Here is a 16,177-nt window from a genome sequence, read left to right as displayed (position 1 = left end):
TGCCCACTGGGCATGGCTGGCTGGGCCGGGGAGAGTCAGAGGCGCCAGCAGGACTACGGGATCCTCGTCCCTGGGGAGTCCAGGGGCGTGTGGGGCGGAGGTGGGCGCAGGATGCGGCCGGGGGAGCGACAGCGCGGGTGCTTCGGTCACCCGGCGACCTTTGCTTCTCCTCGCTTCCCCGCACTGAGGGCGAGCCCTTTGGGGCCCGCCGCCTTCGCAAGGCAAGCCGAGGGCCAGAGGCTGCCCTGTTCTGCTTCGGGATCGCCTGCGGACCCGAGCGGCGCCTGAGGGGGGAACTCATACAAAATGGCAACTCGGAAGCTTTTCTGCGGGATGGAGGTTGGCTGAGAACCAGACCTCTGGTCCCCGTGACTGACGTGCGCCTCGCCCAATCACTTCCCCCGCCACGGAGTGGCCCGCGGAGCAGTGGAAAGGCAGGTGGACCGTTACAGGTTGACCTTACAATTAACACGCACACCTTGCTTCCAATCAATACGCCCTGTTTTGAGGCGGGGGAGTCTGTCCTCCCTGACGGAGACCACAACTTGAAAGGGAGGAAGGTGGGAACGAAAGGGAGGCCCAAGCCAATCGAACGCCGCCAAGGGGAGCACGGCATGATTGACGCGCGCTCTGCCCAATCAGGCTTAAGGGTATCTCGACTGACTGCACTTCTGTCCATTCAGATAGCAAGGTTCCAGGACAGTATTTGATTGACAGGCAAACGGCCTAGTAATACCGAGGCACTTTCAGGAAGCGAGCGTACAAGCCTAAAGGTGGTGGGCGGGCAGTCTAAACCGCCTCGACGTGTACTCTCAAAGCATCTTGGTGGTGGGAGGGTGAGGTAGCGCCTGACGAAGGCGCAGAGTGACAGGTACCGCGTCGAATGGCGCTGGGTCATTAGAAATATATGGCCAATGAGAACAGGGGAAAGGATTGGTGAGGGCATTGCGGTGGCTGCGGGTTAGGTAGGGTGTGAGAAGTTAGTGGCGCTGCTGCTGTGAGGGGACGGAGACGGCGTTTCCCCCTCCCCTCCTCCCACGGGCTTAAGCTTGGATCGGCGCGCGATGCTCACGGACGGCACGGCCGCCCCGACCCCCGCCGGCGATGAGGAGATAGACTCGGTGACGCCCCGCGCTGCCCCGGCCGCCATCGTCGAGGCCTCCACGGCCGGGCCTAACCCGCTGGGCTTGCGGGCCGTGCGCCTCTTCGGCGAGGCCGGGCCCTGTGGGCCGGCAGGGCCGGCAACAACTTCGGGGGAGGCCGGGGCCGCCGCCGCCCTCGACTTTAAACTGGCGGCCGCTGTGCTGAGAAGCGGGGGCGGCGGTGGGTCCGGCAGCGACGAGGACGAGGTGTCTGAGGTGAGAGGCAGGGAGAGGTAGGCCTTCGCTCCCGCCAGGCTGGAGCAGGAGGAGGAGGAGGGGCCGGAGGGTGCCGTCTCGAACCGAGCTCCCTCCCGCGCTTGGGTACCAGCCCCGCCCGTCAGGGTTCAGAAGCCTCCCTTGCAGGCCGGCCCCGGAATAAAGGAGGGTGGAGACCCACCCAGATGCGCGCGGCGCCCCCCACTCACGCCTGCCTGCCTCCCCCCCCCGGTTTTAATGTAAGCAGTGCCCCCCCTTCTTTGTTCATTGTGAGATAAAACAACTAAAACGAAGACAAAACATCGAGCATGTCCCGTCTCGCTGCGCCCCCCCCCCCGCCGCCGCTCCGTACCTGCTTTTGGGTCCGGATGATGGCGGAAGCGCTCTTCTGCCGCGCCGTCCTCCCTGCCCTCTCGCCCGCCCGTGGCCTGCAAGGAGTAATTTTATTATAGAAAGTGCTGATGGCTTATTAGCGTCTCCTCAAGGCTCGCTTTGAGAGATCGGTGGGAAGAGTAAATCGCATTTCAAATGCTCCCATCAGTTTTTGGGGACGACAAGCGTCGTAGTTCTGCTGTGGTAGGTACACTGTGGTGCTTATTCCAGGTGTGCGTTTTGCTGCCACAAATGTCTGCACTGCACCTGCACAGTAAATAAGGCAAAACTTGAGTATCTTTCAAATCTCCATACAAAATTCCTGGAAGTTTAGTGAAGTCACAATGTGGTTTGTCCCATTTACACTTAAATGTGTTCCAGTAGCGATGGAGGGTTATAAGCAAATTGCTTTTCTCCCTCAGTTGCAATATAATATTTCTGCTTTCTAACACAATAATTCATGTGAAAGAAAGTATCTTTGACTCCATCATTTACAGTAAGTTTTGAAATATTCACTTGCTACATTGCTTATGGTGAAAAAGAATTTTTTTCACGCATATGTGAGAAATGTGGACTTGCAAAAATGCTTGTTTAACTTCTAAAGATTGGTCAGAAAGTCCCTGTTGGTGATAAATATACTGTTTTTAGTATCTGGGTACATCTGTTGTAATTTCTTGCATTGTTTACTTTTTTTCTTTGGAAACTATCCTTTCAACCTTTTCACAACATTATTTTGTAGGGATTTACTCAATATGCTTTTAAAAGATGCTTTTAAACTAGCATAAAATAAGTGATTTTACTAATAGCTGTAGCAAGTGCAGAGTGGTTCTAAAGGCACCTCTGCATAGCTTACAGGATGCTACTTGAAATTTTAAAGACCAATTTTCAATTAAAAATAGGTTTTTAGCTCTCATAATTGAAGAATTTGTGTTTGGGGGAGGGGGAATCTTCAGATCATTTTTGCCTGGGGACTTGGGGCATGTGGTATTTAAACACTTTGAAAAGATGAATCATGACTCCAAGAGAGTTTAGTCTAACTAGTGGGTGAAGCAAAGGGAGGGAGGATGTAATGGAGAAATTTGGTTTCTTTCATTTCAAATACAAGCTTTTCATTCCCTTACCTTCATGGCTGTCACTCAGTATCCCTCTGTTCTTTGCACATTCCCATTCTGTTTCAGTATTTCTGTCATTAGGGAACACTTGTCTTCCTCAAAAGTTCATTTTGTTGCTGTCCAAACAGCACCCATGCATGGATTAAGGAGTTTTAGGGAGTTAATTGGGCCTCACGATTATCCTGTGTCTATTGAGGGCAAAATGAGATGCAACTATGGCAGACTTGTTTTAGACTTGGATCTGGGCAGTTGTAAACTGGGGTGCAAAACTGGCTTTTAGAGCAAAAGAGAAAAGAAGATAAGAACTAAATAGTTTTTGTGCCTGCCTTTTCCTTTCACCCTTCACCAGGCACTTTTCTACCCAACTTCCAGTGTTGAAGTTTGGCTGAGGAGGAGAACTAGGGCAGCAAACCCTGGGTAGGTAAATCATGGGTGGGGGAAAGTTCAGAACCTCCATCCAACCTGTGTTCCCTATTTTGGTCTATAACCTGGACCCCGTGCTGCTTATGTGATTTGGCTCCTCTAAGCAGGTTTGCTGCCATCACATCTATTTTAGCAATGAAAGTATGTCCTAGAACACAATCAGCAGTCCAGCTGCTTTCCAAAGAAATTTCATCTATTACTGATAATCTTACTGAATAAGCTCTAATGAACTTTTTCCAAAGAGCCCACCATTGCTTTAATATAATGTGTTCATTTATTCTCTAGTTTTGTACACAACTCAATTATAAATAATTGGGCGAGAAGAAACGTATTTATAAATTGGAGTTCTCAGATTATGCTGATCAAACTCGGATAGAAGTTTTGTAAAATTAGCTCTTACATGCAAATAATTAACTGCACCACATATTTGATGTCCTAATACTGAACAGTATTCCTATAGATTTATGGCCAGAAAACCTTATCCGATTGTGAGGTTTTGCTAGTGGAAAAACATTTCCCAGTATTTGGTAGAAGACCTAATTCTCATATAGTTCAAAAGCCCTCTATATTACATGTTATGGAGAAAAGAAATAACTAAAGCATGGTGAAGAATGGCCTGAATTGGTCATTTAAGAAGTTTTAAGAAGCAGTTTTAAGAATATGTCAGTTGTACTAAATCAAAGGGGGAGGGAATTAAGGCTTTTCCCCCTTTGCAGTCTTGTGAACAGTTGGTTTGGGAAGCAAAGAAAGGAGCAGAAATCCAGTATTTGAAATGTATTTCAGAAAATTGTACTTATATGGAACAGATAAGAAACTTAAAGGGGAAGAAAATTTGTGTTGTGAGGGGGAAATAGGTGCTATAGTTAGGGAAGATTTGGCTATCATGATTATAGAACTGAAATATCTGTCTGGGGAAGGGTAGAAGGTAGTGTGAGGATGGGTGGTTCTCCCTGTCAGTGGAAACCTGGATTCATAGTGTCAGGGATAGGAGGTTGCAGTGTACTATTTATGGGTGAAGAGAAACAATTCACTTACATAGGAGAACATTAATGTGTACTTGAAAATATATTTGGGGTCAATGCAGGTTCTGGCCTGCTCCACTTGCTGCCTCCTAACTTTTCACTGGCTCCCAAAGATATCTGGGGGAAATGGGATCTTTGTATAATCTGCCAGTGAAGAGTAGAATAGGACTGCAATCTGAAACTTTTTCTCTTTGAGTAAGCCCCGTTTAATTCAGTGGGACTACTGAGTTGGCATGGTTAGGATTGCACAGGGATTACTGGCATATTTATACCTTAATCTAAGATGGTTAAGAAAAGAATAGATGTGTTACAGTTGTGCTGTATTTTCTTTAAATGTCCATTGTACATTTACAGTTGGAATTCTGAAGCAATACCCTTGGTCTTCGCCTATAGTCTGGCTTGTGTGATCATATTAGGCTTTATAAACCCTGGTTTATGAAGCCAGGAATGAGCATCAGGGCCAAGTGCTCTTCAACTTCTGTTGTATGCCACCTCTGGTGTGAAGATCCTGACTTGCATTAAGCTGGAGCTCCTTGTTAAATCAGGAAAATAAGCCAGGATCACGGTAGTCATGCTGGTAGACTACAATATAGAGACAAGGGCAAACTGAAAAGGTATTCTCGTCTTCTGAGGCTCCTGCTTGTTAGGTCCTTTCCTGCAATTGGTCTTCTCCCCATATTCATTGTTTTAAAATGTATGAGAGTTTCATTCTCTGGTGCTGGTCTGTTTAGTTCAGATGTGAATCACATTCTTACATTTCTAGCCTGATTCAGCTAACAATGCAGTGACTCTTGGCTGGCGATTCAGCTACCCTTGGATATTCATAGCTTTGGGGGTGTACTTATCCAACTTCATTTGATGAAAAAGGCCTACAATCCTTGATTAATGGACCTAACTACTATTATTCATACCTGTATTTTAAAGGCTAGACAGCTGGAGTGCACTCAGTGCAAGGGTTGCCATTTGAAGACTTTTTGGTGGCTACAACAAGTGTAGAACATAGTAACATTGGTCCTTGTAGCAGGAGGTAGCTGGGAGCAGGATATGATTGGCTCTCTTGCTTTCTGCGTACAATTCAAGTTGCTATGTTTGACTTATAAATCACTTAATGCCCCATGGCCCTTCACATGCTTGAAAATAGTTGCAAAATACCTTTACAGCAATTTTATTAGGCTGGAAATAAGTTTGTAGATTTCAAAATTAATTTAGAGATTTCCCTGTATCAAGGCGTATTAATCGAGGCATTGACTGATAAGACATTTCCCCTCAGTCACCAGCTAGAATAGTTTTAACTACCAAAAGCAAATTTTCAATTTTATAGATAGGCTGCTTGAAATATCCTAATGAGGTGAAGAAAAGGCATCATCATGACCCAAGAACTTACTTTACCAGCCAGTAAGGACTAACTGTGTTTGTGTTCTTGTAACAATTGATCCTTTTATATGCTACTTTAACAGTGTTATTTTCCTTAAATGAAATACCACCACGTGCCATTGAAAATAAGGTTTTTTTTCAAGGCTTTTGCTGATCAAGTAAATTTTGGCCTATTTAATACACGTCTACAGCTCCAGAATTGTTGACGAAGTTGCTTCCGTCCTATATCTTGAGAATAAATTATCCTATCCTTGTGAATAAAACTTTATAGCATTTCAGCATGTTAGGGGTTTTTTTTAAAATTCTGAATTGAAAATGTCTTAGTGAACAATTGGCATCTGACTTAGCATGCTTGATTTGGACTAAAATACTATAGAAATCTAATGTTTTTCAAAAAAAACAAAAAAAAAAAAACAAAGCATTGGAACCGAAATATTTAATTAGGGACCAGGATTCAATAATGGGCTCATAATGTAACTTAAATGTTTTATTCAAACATATTCAAAGCTTTACTTGGAAAACATTTCTGTTGGAATAATTGTAAATATTAACACATGACATCTCATACTCACTCTTATTTATATTGTGTATATTTTAAGAAAAGAAGCAAGGCCTGTTAATGTAATTTATATAAATAAACAGTTAACATAATTGTAAATTTCAATACACTCAGAGAGCTATGCATTTATGTCAGGGTGGATTTGATTTGATTTAAATCAAATCAATTTAAATTACTAGTCAGTAAGACTTGATTTAAATCATTTTTCTACAGAAAGACTCATTCTTGCTGGTATAATCTTAATATTTACAACCAGATGAAGGTTTCCTTTTTGGAATAATAAATTTTCAGATACGTTTTTACAGTTATATAAAAAAATCACTGATTTGGTTATACTATTAGAAATACAAAGACAGGTAATTATGAAATTATTGTTTATATTTGGACAACTTTTCTGCTGTACTTTATTGGAAGGAGAAAAATAATCATTTCCTTAATAACAATTTAAACAATTTATTTAACTACAACCATAACATTGTAGCATGTTTGTGAACTGATGTGGTTAAACGATTTAAAAAACAAACAAACTTAGACTGAGTTTTAGCACACATGAAAAACTTAAAACAAATCTTTATTTCCTGATGAATAGCCTTTGGACTATAATGTAACTCATGGGTAGGCAAACTAAGACCCGGGGGCCAGATCCAACCCAATCGCCTTCTCAATCCGGCCTGCAGACGGTCCAGCGTGTATTTACCTGAGTAGAATGTGTCCTTTTATTTAAAATGCATTTCTGGGTTATTTGTGGGGCATAAGAATTTGTTCATTTCCCCCCCCCCCAAAAAAAAAAATAGTCCGGCCCCCCACAAGGTCTGAGGGACAGTGGACTGGACCCCTGCTGAAAAAGTTTGCTGACCCCCGATGTAACTTAAATAGAAAACTGTCTTTAGAAAGATTTTTCCTCCAAAAGCATTTTATTTTAAAAATCTGATTTGAAGAAAAAAATCTGATTTTTAAATGTTCTTTAAAAAAACATTGATTTTTATCCACCCTGATTTATATTATGCATGCTTTCTTGGGATAGTTGTCTGAAAAATTACTGCATGCCCACTTCACTATTGTATCCATTCATCATGTCAGATTAATTTCATGAAAATGTTTATTAAGAAATATGTATTTTTCTGAAATCCTCATCACTGCAGAATTTGTTGAAACAGTAATAGCTTTTTGAATCAAATCGTTAAAATAGTTTCAAAGCAAAATTGTTGTCTCCCTTCTCTTGATAAAACTTCACCAAAACGTTACAAAATATTTTTCAAGTCTTTAAAACTCAGAAGTTACATTTGACCAGTTAAATCCTGTGAATCCTGTTAGAACTTTTGCACACATAATTATTTTTTACTTATTTATTTACTCCATAAATTTTTTACCTTACTTGATTGAAAACAAACAAACTTCAAAGGGGTATACAAAAGGATAAAACAATAAAATCAAGAAATAAAACCACAACCATACTTTAAAACATACAACAGCTAAAATACTCAATCTATTCTAACTTCATCTCAGTGTTACATCAACCCAACTGGTTAAAAATCTTAGAGAATCCTGGCTACCTTTTGCTGCCAAAGTAATGCTTAATGATATTTAGGGCCAGCAGGGCAAGGGGGGAGGTACCATTTGTTAACCAGGGGAAGCAGAAAGGTAGTGACAGTACAGCTGCACATACTTAGAATATCCTTTTATTTATTTGTTGCCATGATTCGTTTTGTAATTTATTTTGTATTTTAGGCAAGTCTGTTCTAATACAGTGGTACCTCAGGTTACATATGCTTCAGGTTACAGACGCTTCAGGTTACAGACTCTGCTAACCCAGAAATAGTACCTCGGGTTAAGAACTTTGCTTCAGGATGAGAACCGAAATTGCGCAGCAGTGGCGCGGCGGCAGCAGGAGGCCCCATAAGCTAAAGTGGTGCTTCAGGTTAAGAACAGTTTCAGGTTAAGTACGGACCTCCGGAACGAATTAAGTACTTAACCCGAGGTACCACTGTATTAGAATGAGAGGTAGACTTGCTTGCTCTAATGTAGAGCAACGTTTTTTGTGTCCACAGCTCCCTTGACCAACCACATACTTTCTTCAGCTCCCCTGTGGGATACAGGGGAATCACCATTTACAAGCAAGTTCCATTCCAGGCCACCATGCGCATCACTGGGATGCCCCCTCCCCATCCTTACTTGGTTTTGAAGGTTGCTGAGGAGCTCTGTCTTGCTGTGTTCTAAGCCCCAACTGGCTTCACTGGAAATCATTGACACCATCAGTCATAGCCATCAATTTCAATGGGCCGACACTGAGTAAGATTAACACTGGCCACAACCCAATATAAAAGGGTATTCTCCTACTCAGGGAAGACCCATTGGAGGTCAGTGACCCCTGAGTCAGCCATACCCATCAATTTCAGTAGGTCTCCTCTTTGATAGTATTATTATTTCTATTGCAGTTTATTACCCATCTATTACCCACCTATTTCAATGGGTTTCCTCTTGAGCAGGACTCAACACTGCCAGCAACCCAGTAATGATTATGAAGAGGATAAAGATAGGCTTTGCCTAGCAAAGTACTACTCAAGAGCAGAATGCACTGGGCTCAGCAGGTCGAGGCTGCCCCACTATCTACCAATGGGTCTACTGCCAAGTAGGGCTTACACTGGCTGCATCCCTGGCAGGAAGAAGTTACCTTGCCGGGTTCAACCATTGCCTCACTCTTGCCACACTGGCCCCATGAACCATCTGCTTCCCTCCTCTCCTGCTTGCAGGCTTCCCTCTCACCCGCCCCCCTCAGGAGCTGGAATCATAGAGATGTGCTAGAGAGGTACACACTTGGGCAGCGCTCTTTCGAAAGTGACCGGCTTCACATAGCACGGTCATACATGAAAAAGTAAAGAAGTTCATCTCATTTGTCTGAGTAGGGAGCTTCCAGCTTTGTGTTGGAAGCCATGTGGTTTTTTTCCCCATCAAAGGAGGGACGGGGGATGGGACCACTTGCTGCATCCCTGGCCATCATTCAAGTCACCTCAGGGTGCCATGGCACACTGGTTGAAAACCTAGGTTCTAATGAATAGGATTATACCAAAAACATAATGATGCTTTTGGTATTGATATAAAATATTTGTCACTGCCATGCCAGCCTTAACTTCATAGAATTGTATAGTTGGAAGGGACTCAAAACTATGTACGCCCGGTATCCTTAAACAATAATAGTAAATTATTAGATGATTCTCTAATGTTTTAAATAACTTAATTTGTTTACCATCTTTCCTAATGAAGTGTTCTGAAGAACTTTCAAGCTTTTCACGCTATTTTGTGACACTTTGGTTTGCCTAATAACGGTTTTGCATGAATATGTTAAGGTTTATTTGTCATTTTCATGTTCCAAGTAGCAGGCCTCCTGACCAGGAAGTCCTTGTACCTTACTGTGGTCCCAGTGAAATTAGTGCAGTGTGGTTGCACTCTAGAATAGCCTTTAGGAAGGAGGGAATCAATTTAGTTAAAGGATTCTTTCCTGACATAATTCCAAATGAAACTAAAGGGTGTAGTCACACGTTATGAACTTCAAGTACAGTTGTACCTTGGTTGCTGAACGCCTTGGAACTTGTATGTTTTGGCTTCCGGATGATTGAAAACTGGAAGTGAGTGTTCCAGTTTTCAAAAGATTTTTGGAAGTCGAACATCCAGCACAGCTACAGGAGCTTCCTGCAGCCAATCAGAAGCCACACTTTGGTTTCCAAACGTTTTGGAAGTTGAATGGACTTTGGAACGGATTCCGTTCGACTTCCAAGGTACGACTGTATTGTGATCTGAATATTTTGGTTGCCAACACTCCTGCAGAGATTTAGTGTATACAGTATCTTGGAAGCCCATATTGCAGTGGAGTGGTATCTCTGAAATGGTTGATGGAGAGGGCTATTCAAGTTGCCTTTTAAAAAAAACCCAACAACCTGATGTTAACCATTAAGCCTTTAGCCATTTTAAGACCAATTGGTCATCTCTACTTTCTTCAAGCCTATGCTAACTATGTGTATTGACTATGAGCATAACAATATGAAAGTGTGACCCAGGTGTCTTGGATGATCTGGTTGGAAGGTCTTGACATGGAGTCTGGAAGGCAGAATTCTATAGTCATTGTGTGTTTTAATTGAATATGAGGAAGGTGTTGCACAGTTACAGTGGTACCTCTGGATGCGAACGGGATCCGTTCTGGAGCCCTGTTCGCATCCTGAGTAAAACGCAATATGTGTCTGCGCGTGCGCGGATCGCGTTCTGCGCATGCGCGTGACGTCGTTTTGAGCGTCTGCGCGAGCGGCAAAACCCAGAAGTAACGCGCTCCGTTATTTCTGGGTCACCACGGAACGTAACTTAAAAACGCTCAACCTGAAGCACATCTAACCCGAGGTATGACTGTAATTGGAAGGAAAACAAACCCTTAGTCAGCTGCTACACAAAGTGATGGTGAGGTACAAGGGCTCAGGAGAATTCAAAAGTTTGCCACAAAATGCTTTTTGTGACAGTTTGGCTGTTCCTAATAAAAATATTGCCCAAGTATGGATTTTGGAGGGTTTTTTTAAATGGACCAACATGGTTGCTTTTTTGTGCTTCAGGGAACACCAAATCTAGTTGTTCAGAGCAGAATATACAACCAGAGGAAGATAAGGGTCATCTTCAGGTGGCAGGAAATTAAGGCTTACATCCCTTCAGCCACTATACTATACTATACTATACTATACTATACTATACTATACTATACTATACTATACTATACTATACTATAGTGGTACCTTGGGTTCTTGAGGTCCATTCTTAACATGAAACTGTTCTTAACCTGAAGCACCACTTTAGCTAATGGGGTCTGCTGCCGTGCTGCCGGAGCACGATTTCCATTCTCATCCTGAAGCAAAGTTCTTAATCCGAGGTACTATTTCTGGATTAGCAGAGTCTGTAACCTGAAGCGTATGTAACCTGAGGTACCACTGTATACTAATGACGTGGGTTGATGTACTAGGTCAGGGGCCCCAAACTATGATCCGCGGGCCACATCCAGCCCGCCGGGGTCCTGAACCCAGCCTGCCCGGCAATTGCAGAACCCGCTGCTGCCTAATGGGTCTCCCCGAATCTCAGCCAGCAGCAGCATGCTGCTGCAGCAAAGAACTCTGCCCAGACACCATAGGGCGGAGGCGCCTGCGGAGCCCAGTCCAGCTCAGGGAAGATGACCTCCCTCTTCTCCTTCCTTCTCTGGCTTTCTTCATTCTCAATCCCAGTTACAAAACTCCTAGTCGTCCATGTGGGGCTTGCTGGGCAAAGATCATGGTTAGATCATGGGGAAGGCGGGCAAGAAGAGGAGGAGGTGGCTTTGTTAAAATGTGCTGCTTTTGTAAATCGTCAGAGAATGCGGGTCTCAAACACGAGGTGCTTTTAAGTGGCAGCGGCTTTAATTCAAGATCTGTGGGTGGCTTTTTTTAAAAAAAGATTTTGGCTGCAAAGCAAATTCCATAGCGCAGGCATAGGCAAACTCGGCCCTCCAGATGTTTTGGGACTACAACTCCCATCATCCCTAGCTAACAGGACCAGTGGTCAGGGATGATGGGAGTTTTGGTCCCGAAACATCTGGAGGGCTGAGTTTGCCTATGCTTGGCATAGCGCTTCCAAGAGACCTCCCCTACCATTGGCTATGAATATGCTAGTTTTGTAGGGTGAGGCTTGGGAAGGTGGAAGTGTGTTGGGGGGTTTTTTGGGGGCGGGGGGAGATATTGAGAATCCACTTTCTGAGCCAGAACTGGTGGGAAGGGGATGTGCCTTTTGGAGGGGGCTGGAGGTTGTCCAGAGAGAGTACATGGGTGTGTTGATGTGACAGGGGCTTAACTTTTTATAAGGCGGGTGTTTATGTGAAGTGGGTGGGGGTCCAGCAAAGCAGTTGTTTGGGGGTGTGAGTTCCCCTTTTTTTATTAGGAGGTCACAAAACACTGGAGGGAGCTGAGCGGATTCTGTGCTGGGGAGACTGTTGTCAGGAGCAGCTTTGCTTCGCTTATGATATTATGGTTATGTAATCCTTACAGTAACCCTGTAAGGTAGGCCAGTGTTATTTCCCACCCCCACCCCCCCATTGCAGACAGGAGAGGTGACGGCTAAAGCCAAGAGAGAGAGTGGCTTGTGCAAATTCAAGCTGTCAGTGACCCCATCTTGTAGCTTAGGCTCTGCTTAGCCAGCTGCCCTGATGCAAGGTGACCTGGGAGGGGGTCAGGTTTGTGGGGTCAGGAGAGAGCAGGCCCAAACTTCTCATTGAAATACTTATAAGTTTATGCTGATTAAAATCATTCTTCATTTTAAATATTGTATTGTTTTTCCTGTTTTTTGTGCACTACAAATAAAATATGTGCAGTGTGAGGGAGGAAGGGGACACCCGCCTAGCCAGCCAGATCAGCCGAATCAACCCTGGCGATCAATGGGGTGACAGATGTCGCAGCCAGATCGCCCTCACATCCGTATGTGCAGTGTGCATAGGAATTTGTTCATATTTTTTTCAAACTATAGTCCGGCCCCCAACAGTGTCAGAGGGACAGTGAACTGGCCCCCTGTTTAAAAAGTTTGAGGACCCCTGTACTAGGCAAAATAACACAAATTCAATAGGACTTAATTCTGAGTAGACATACGTAGAGTTTTAGTCTTAATGAATAACTAGTTTACAGTTACATCTGCAGTGGCCAAATAAGGTTTGGAAAAGGTCTGGGAACTGTGGGTTGTATCCAGTGCTTATCCTTCTCGGAGTAGACCCATTGAAATTAATGACTAGTAAAGGTCCATTGGCTTTGGTGGGTCTCCTGGGACCATTGGATACAGCCCCATGATTTCAAATTACATAAGTACCTGTCAAATAAGGGAAGATGAGAAACAGAAATTGAATTTTTCAAATTGTTTTTGTCGGTAAAAACAAATTTGTCCTTGATTAGAATTTAGGGGAATGGAGACTTTTCTAGTCTGGGCCTTTTTAAGGTGTGTTTTTAAAAAAACAACAACACATGGCATCTCACGGCCAAGAATAGTGAAGTTTTTAAACTCTTGTAAGTATAAAATGTACCAGCATATTGTGCTGCATCAGGGTGTTCTCGGCTCTATTCCTGAACATTTTTGGTATGGCTTTCTTTATTGTTCATACTGAAACTGCAAGTTTATTCATAAATTTTGGAGATCCTTCCAACTAAAATAGGCTTAAGACTCAATGTCTTACACCAACTTTCAATTAAATTTCAGAGAAATTGATGGGGATTTCTCTCAAGTTAATCTATTTAGATTAATATGTATGAATCCATGTGCAGTTTGTTTACTTTTGTATTAAATCTATATACTGCTCTATGATCTAAGGTTACAGGGCGGTTTACAGCATAAAAAACTAAACTAAAAACTAGTTGAAAATTAAATGCAGAAATCTTGGTCTATAATGGTACTTATTTACACACTTAATCCCAAATACATTTTCTACACCCAACATACTAAAAAGCAGAATCCTATTTACTGCTCCTGGTTAAACATCCTTGCTAATACTTTGAACAGAAAATCTGTGGTTGAACAGAAAACCTATGCTTGTAAGGATGCACTATAAAACAGATGACGTAACCTTTTTTGCAGTGTTTGAAATTCATTGGGCGCCAGGCACATTTTGCTACTGGCACGGGTTCAATTGCGACTACATAGATATTTCTAGGTGTTAGAGGTTTTCAACCTTTTTGAGTCCATGGCTCCCTTGACCAACTACATTCTTTCTGTGGCACCACTGTGGGACTCAGGAGCCCAGTTATGTCACCCCTTGCTTGCAGAGCTGGCAGCCTCTCTCCCTTTTTCAAACACCCTCTCTTGTGGAGTGTTCCCTCAGCCTCCTCTCCTTTCCCCTCTCCTTGGGAGTCTTCTGGGCAGCTGCTGCTGCTGGCCCTGGTCTCTGAGCTGCCCTCTACCACTCCAGAGAGAGGTGCCTCCTTGCACTCCCCCACAGGGGCCTGGGAAGAGGATGCCCCCAGCCTTAGTGGCCCAGCGGAGACTGGCCAAAGGTGAACGTGAGGCCAGCACCTTACCTTGATTGTCAGCAGCGGGCACTGCCGGGCCTGCATAGCGGAAAGGCTTCCCTTCAGCATCAAGCACTTAGCTCCCAGGCAGGCCTTGCACACAGCAAGCACAAGAAAGGTCAGTGCAGCCAGCGCCTGCCTGCCTGGCCTCCCACTTGTCTCTCCATTCCAAAGAAAGGGCTGGTGGACTGGCTGGCTGGCTGGGCTCCTTGCCTGCTTGCTTGCTTACTCCAAGGCCACTTCAGCTCCTGGCAACCAGCACCCGCTGGCCAGCCCCAGAGGCATCATTTGCCTACAGTTTGGGGCTGCTGCAACAAATAGCTGTGCAAGCCTTTGGGAGGCAGAGATGCAAGAGGGCATTGGGGGGGGGAGGGAGGGGAGGAAAGAGGGACAGGCCAGTGTTGCCCACAGCACCGATGACCAATCATACATGGCACCTAGGGTGCCACAGCACACTGGTTGAAAACCACTGGGTTAGATTACAGTCACCACAACAGAATGCCTATTTATAATCTAGGTTTGAGGTGCCGTTTGGCACCTAGCTTATACAGTCATACCTCGGGTTGAATACGCTTCAGGTTGAGCACTTTTGGGTTGCGCTCCGCAGCAACCCAGAAGTAACGGAGCACGTTACTTCTGGGTTTCGCCTCATGCTCAGACGGTCAAAATGACGTCATGCGCGGAAGCGGTGAATTGCGACATGCGCAAACACGCAGTCGTGGGTTATGTTTGCTTCAGGATGCGAACAGGGCTCCGGAACGGATCCCATTCGCATCCTGAGGTACCACTGTATATCTGAGTTTTTAACACTTTTTGGGGGGGTCACTCACCCTTGGCAAAACACGCCCCCCCATCCTTTTGGGTGTGTTCAGAAGTCACCCCTCTCCTCGGCTGTTCTATGCAGATCAGCAGAGGAGAAAATAACTTGCATCCCCATTGGGAAATATGGGTGGAGAGGTTCTTTTCCAAACCTGTCTTGTGTTGTGTCTGTGTTACTTTATATTCCTTTTCTTGCTGCTGGAAAAAATAATGAGAAAATTTTACTTGATCAGTATTGGGCTCCCAGATTGGAGGTTTAGCCACCCCTGCTCTAAAAACATTTTTCCATAGGGTGAAATGAGTGTTTATTTGAAGATGATTTTTTTAAAAAATAGTGTCATTCAAGAGATACATCTTGTTCACTCTCTTTTCCCAAATTGGCATCAAAAGCAAAAGGGGAACCATTCTTTTGCTCCCAAGTTTAATGTAATGCAACCAGGCATTTGACCTCTTATTCTGAAATTTTTACTTGTGTTACTTAAACTCATTGTGTCTACATGCTGTAGGCCTGTGGACTGCCAAGAATAATATCTAGAGGAAAATCTGCTATAGCTTCTAGGATAAAACTAATCTTCTATAAACTGGTAGTTCTTCATTTGCTGAGTAAGTTTAATTATTACACCTGTTCAATATTGGATGGTGCTGGACTTGAAAATATTCATTCTGTGCTTGCTAAACTGGTAACAGATGAATTTCACTTCTACTCAGTATGTTTCTGAGCACAATTCAAAGTGTTGGTGCTGACCTTTAAAGCCCTAAACTGCCCCAGCCCTGTATACCTGAAGGAGCATCTCCACCCCTATCATTCAGCCCTGACACTGAGGCCCAGCTCAGGAGGCCTTCTGGTGAGAAGTGAAGTTACAGGGAACAAGGCAGATGGAACACCCTCCCATCAGATGTCAAGGAGATAAATAACTAGGCAACAAATAACTAGGCGACTTTAGAAGATATCCAAAGGCAGTCCTGTAACAGGATGTTTTTAATGCTTGAGAGTTTATGTTTTTATATGTGTTGGAAGCACCCAGGGTGCCTGGGGCAACCCAGCCAGATGGGTGGGGTATAAATAATAAAATTATTAGTATTATTACCACAGACT

General features: G+C 44.0%; 1 protein-coding gene across 10 annotated transcripts in view; it reads left to right on the top strand.

The window, feature by feature from the left end:
- The first annotated feature begins 942 nt into the window (after positions 1–942).
- Positions 943–16,177, top strand: part of ANKHD1 (ankyrin repeat and KH domain containing 1) — a 93,695-nt gene continuing 78,460 nt past the window's right edge. For 7 of the 10 annotated variants that reach the window (XM_028738252.2, XM_077933522.1, XM_028738254.2 and 4 more), the window contains exon 1: positions 943–1,358. In XM_028738252.2, coding sequence (XP_028594085.2) covers positions 1,065–1,358 — 294 coding nt within the window. In that variant the 5' untranslated portion in view covers positions 943–1,064. The remainder of the gene's footprint in view (positions 1,359–16,177) is intronic. The other 3 variants (XM_028738256.2, XM_028738255.2, XM_028738253.2) reach the window with 1 other exon arrangement.

The sequence above is a fragment of the Podarcis muralis genome, chromosome 8 (genome assembly GCF_964188315.1).
Source record: "Podarcis muralis chromosome 8, rPodMur119.hap1.1, whole genome shotgun sequence".
NCBI classification, from domain to species: domain Eukaryota; kingdom Metazoa; phylum Chordata; class Lepidosauria; order Squamata; family Lacertidae; genus Podarcis; species Podarcis muralis.
This window is presented reverse-complemented; position numbering and strand designations above follow the sequence as displayed.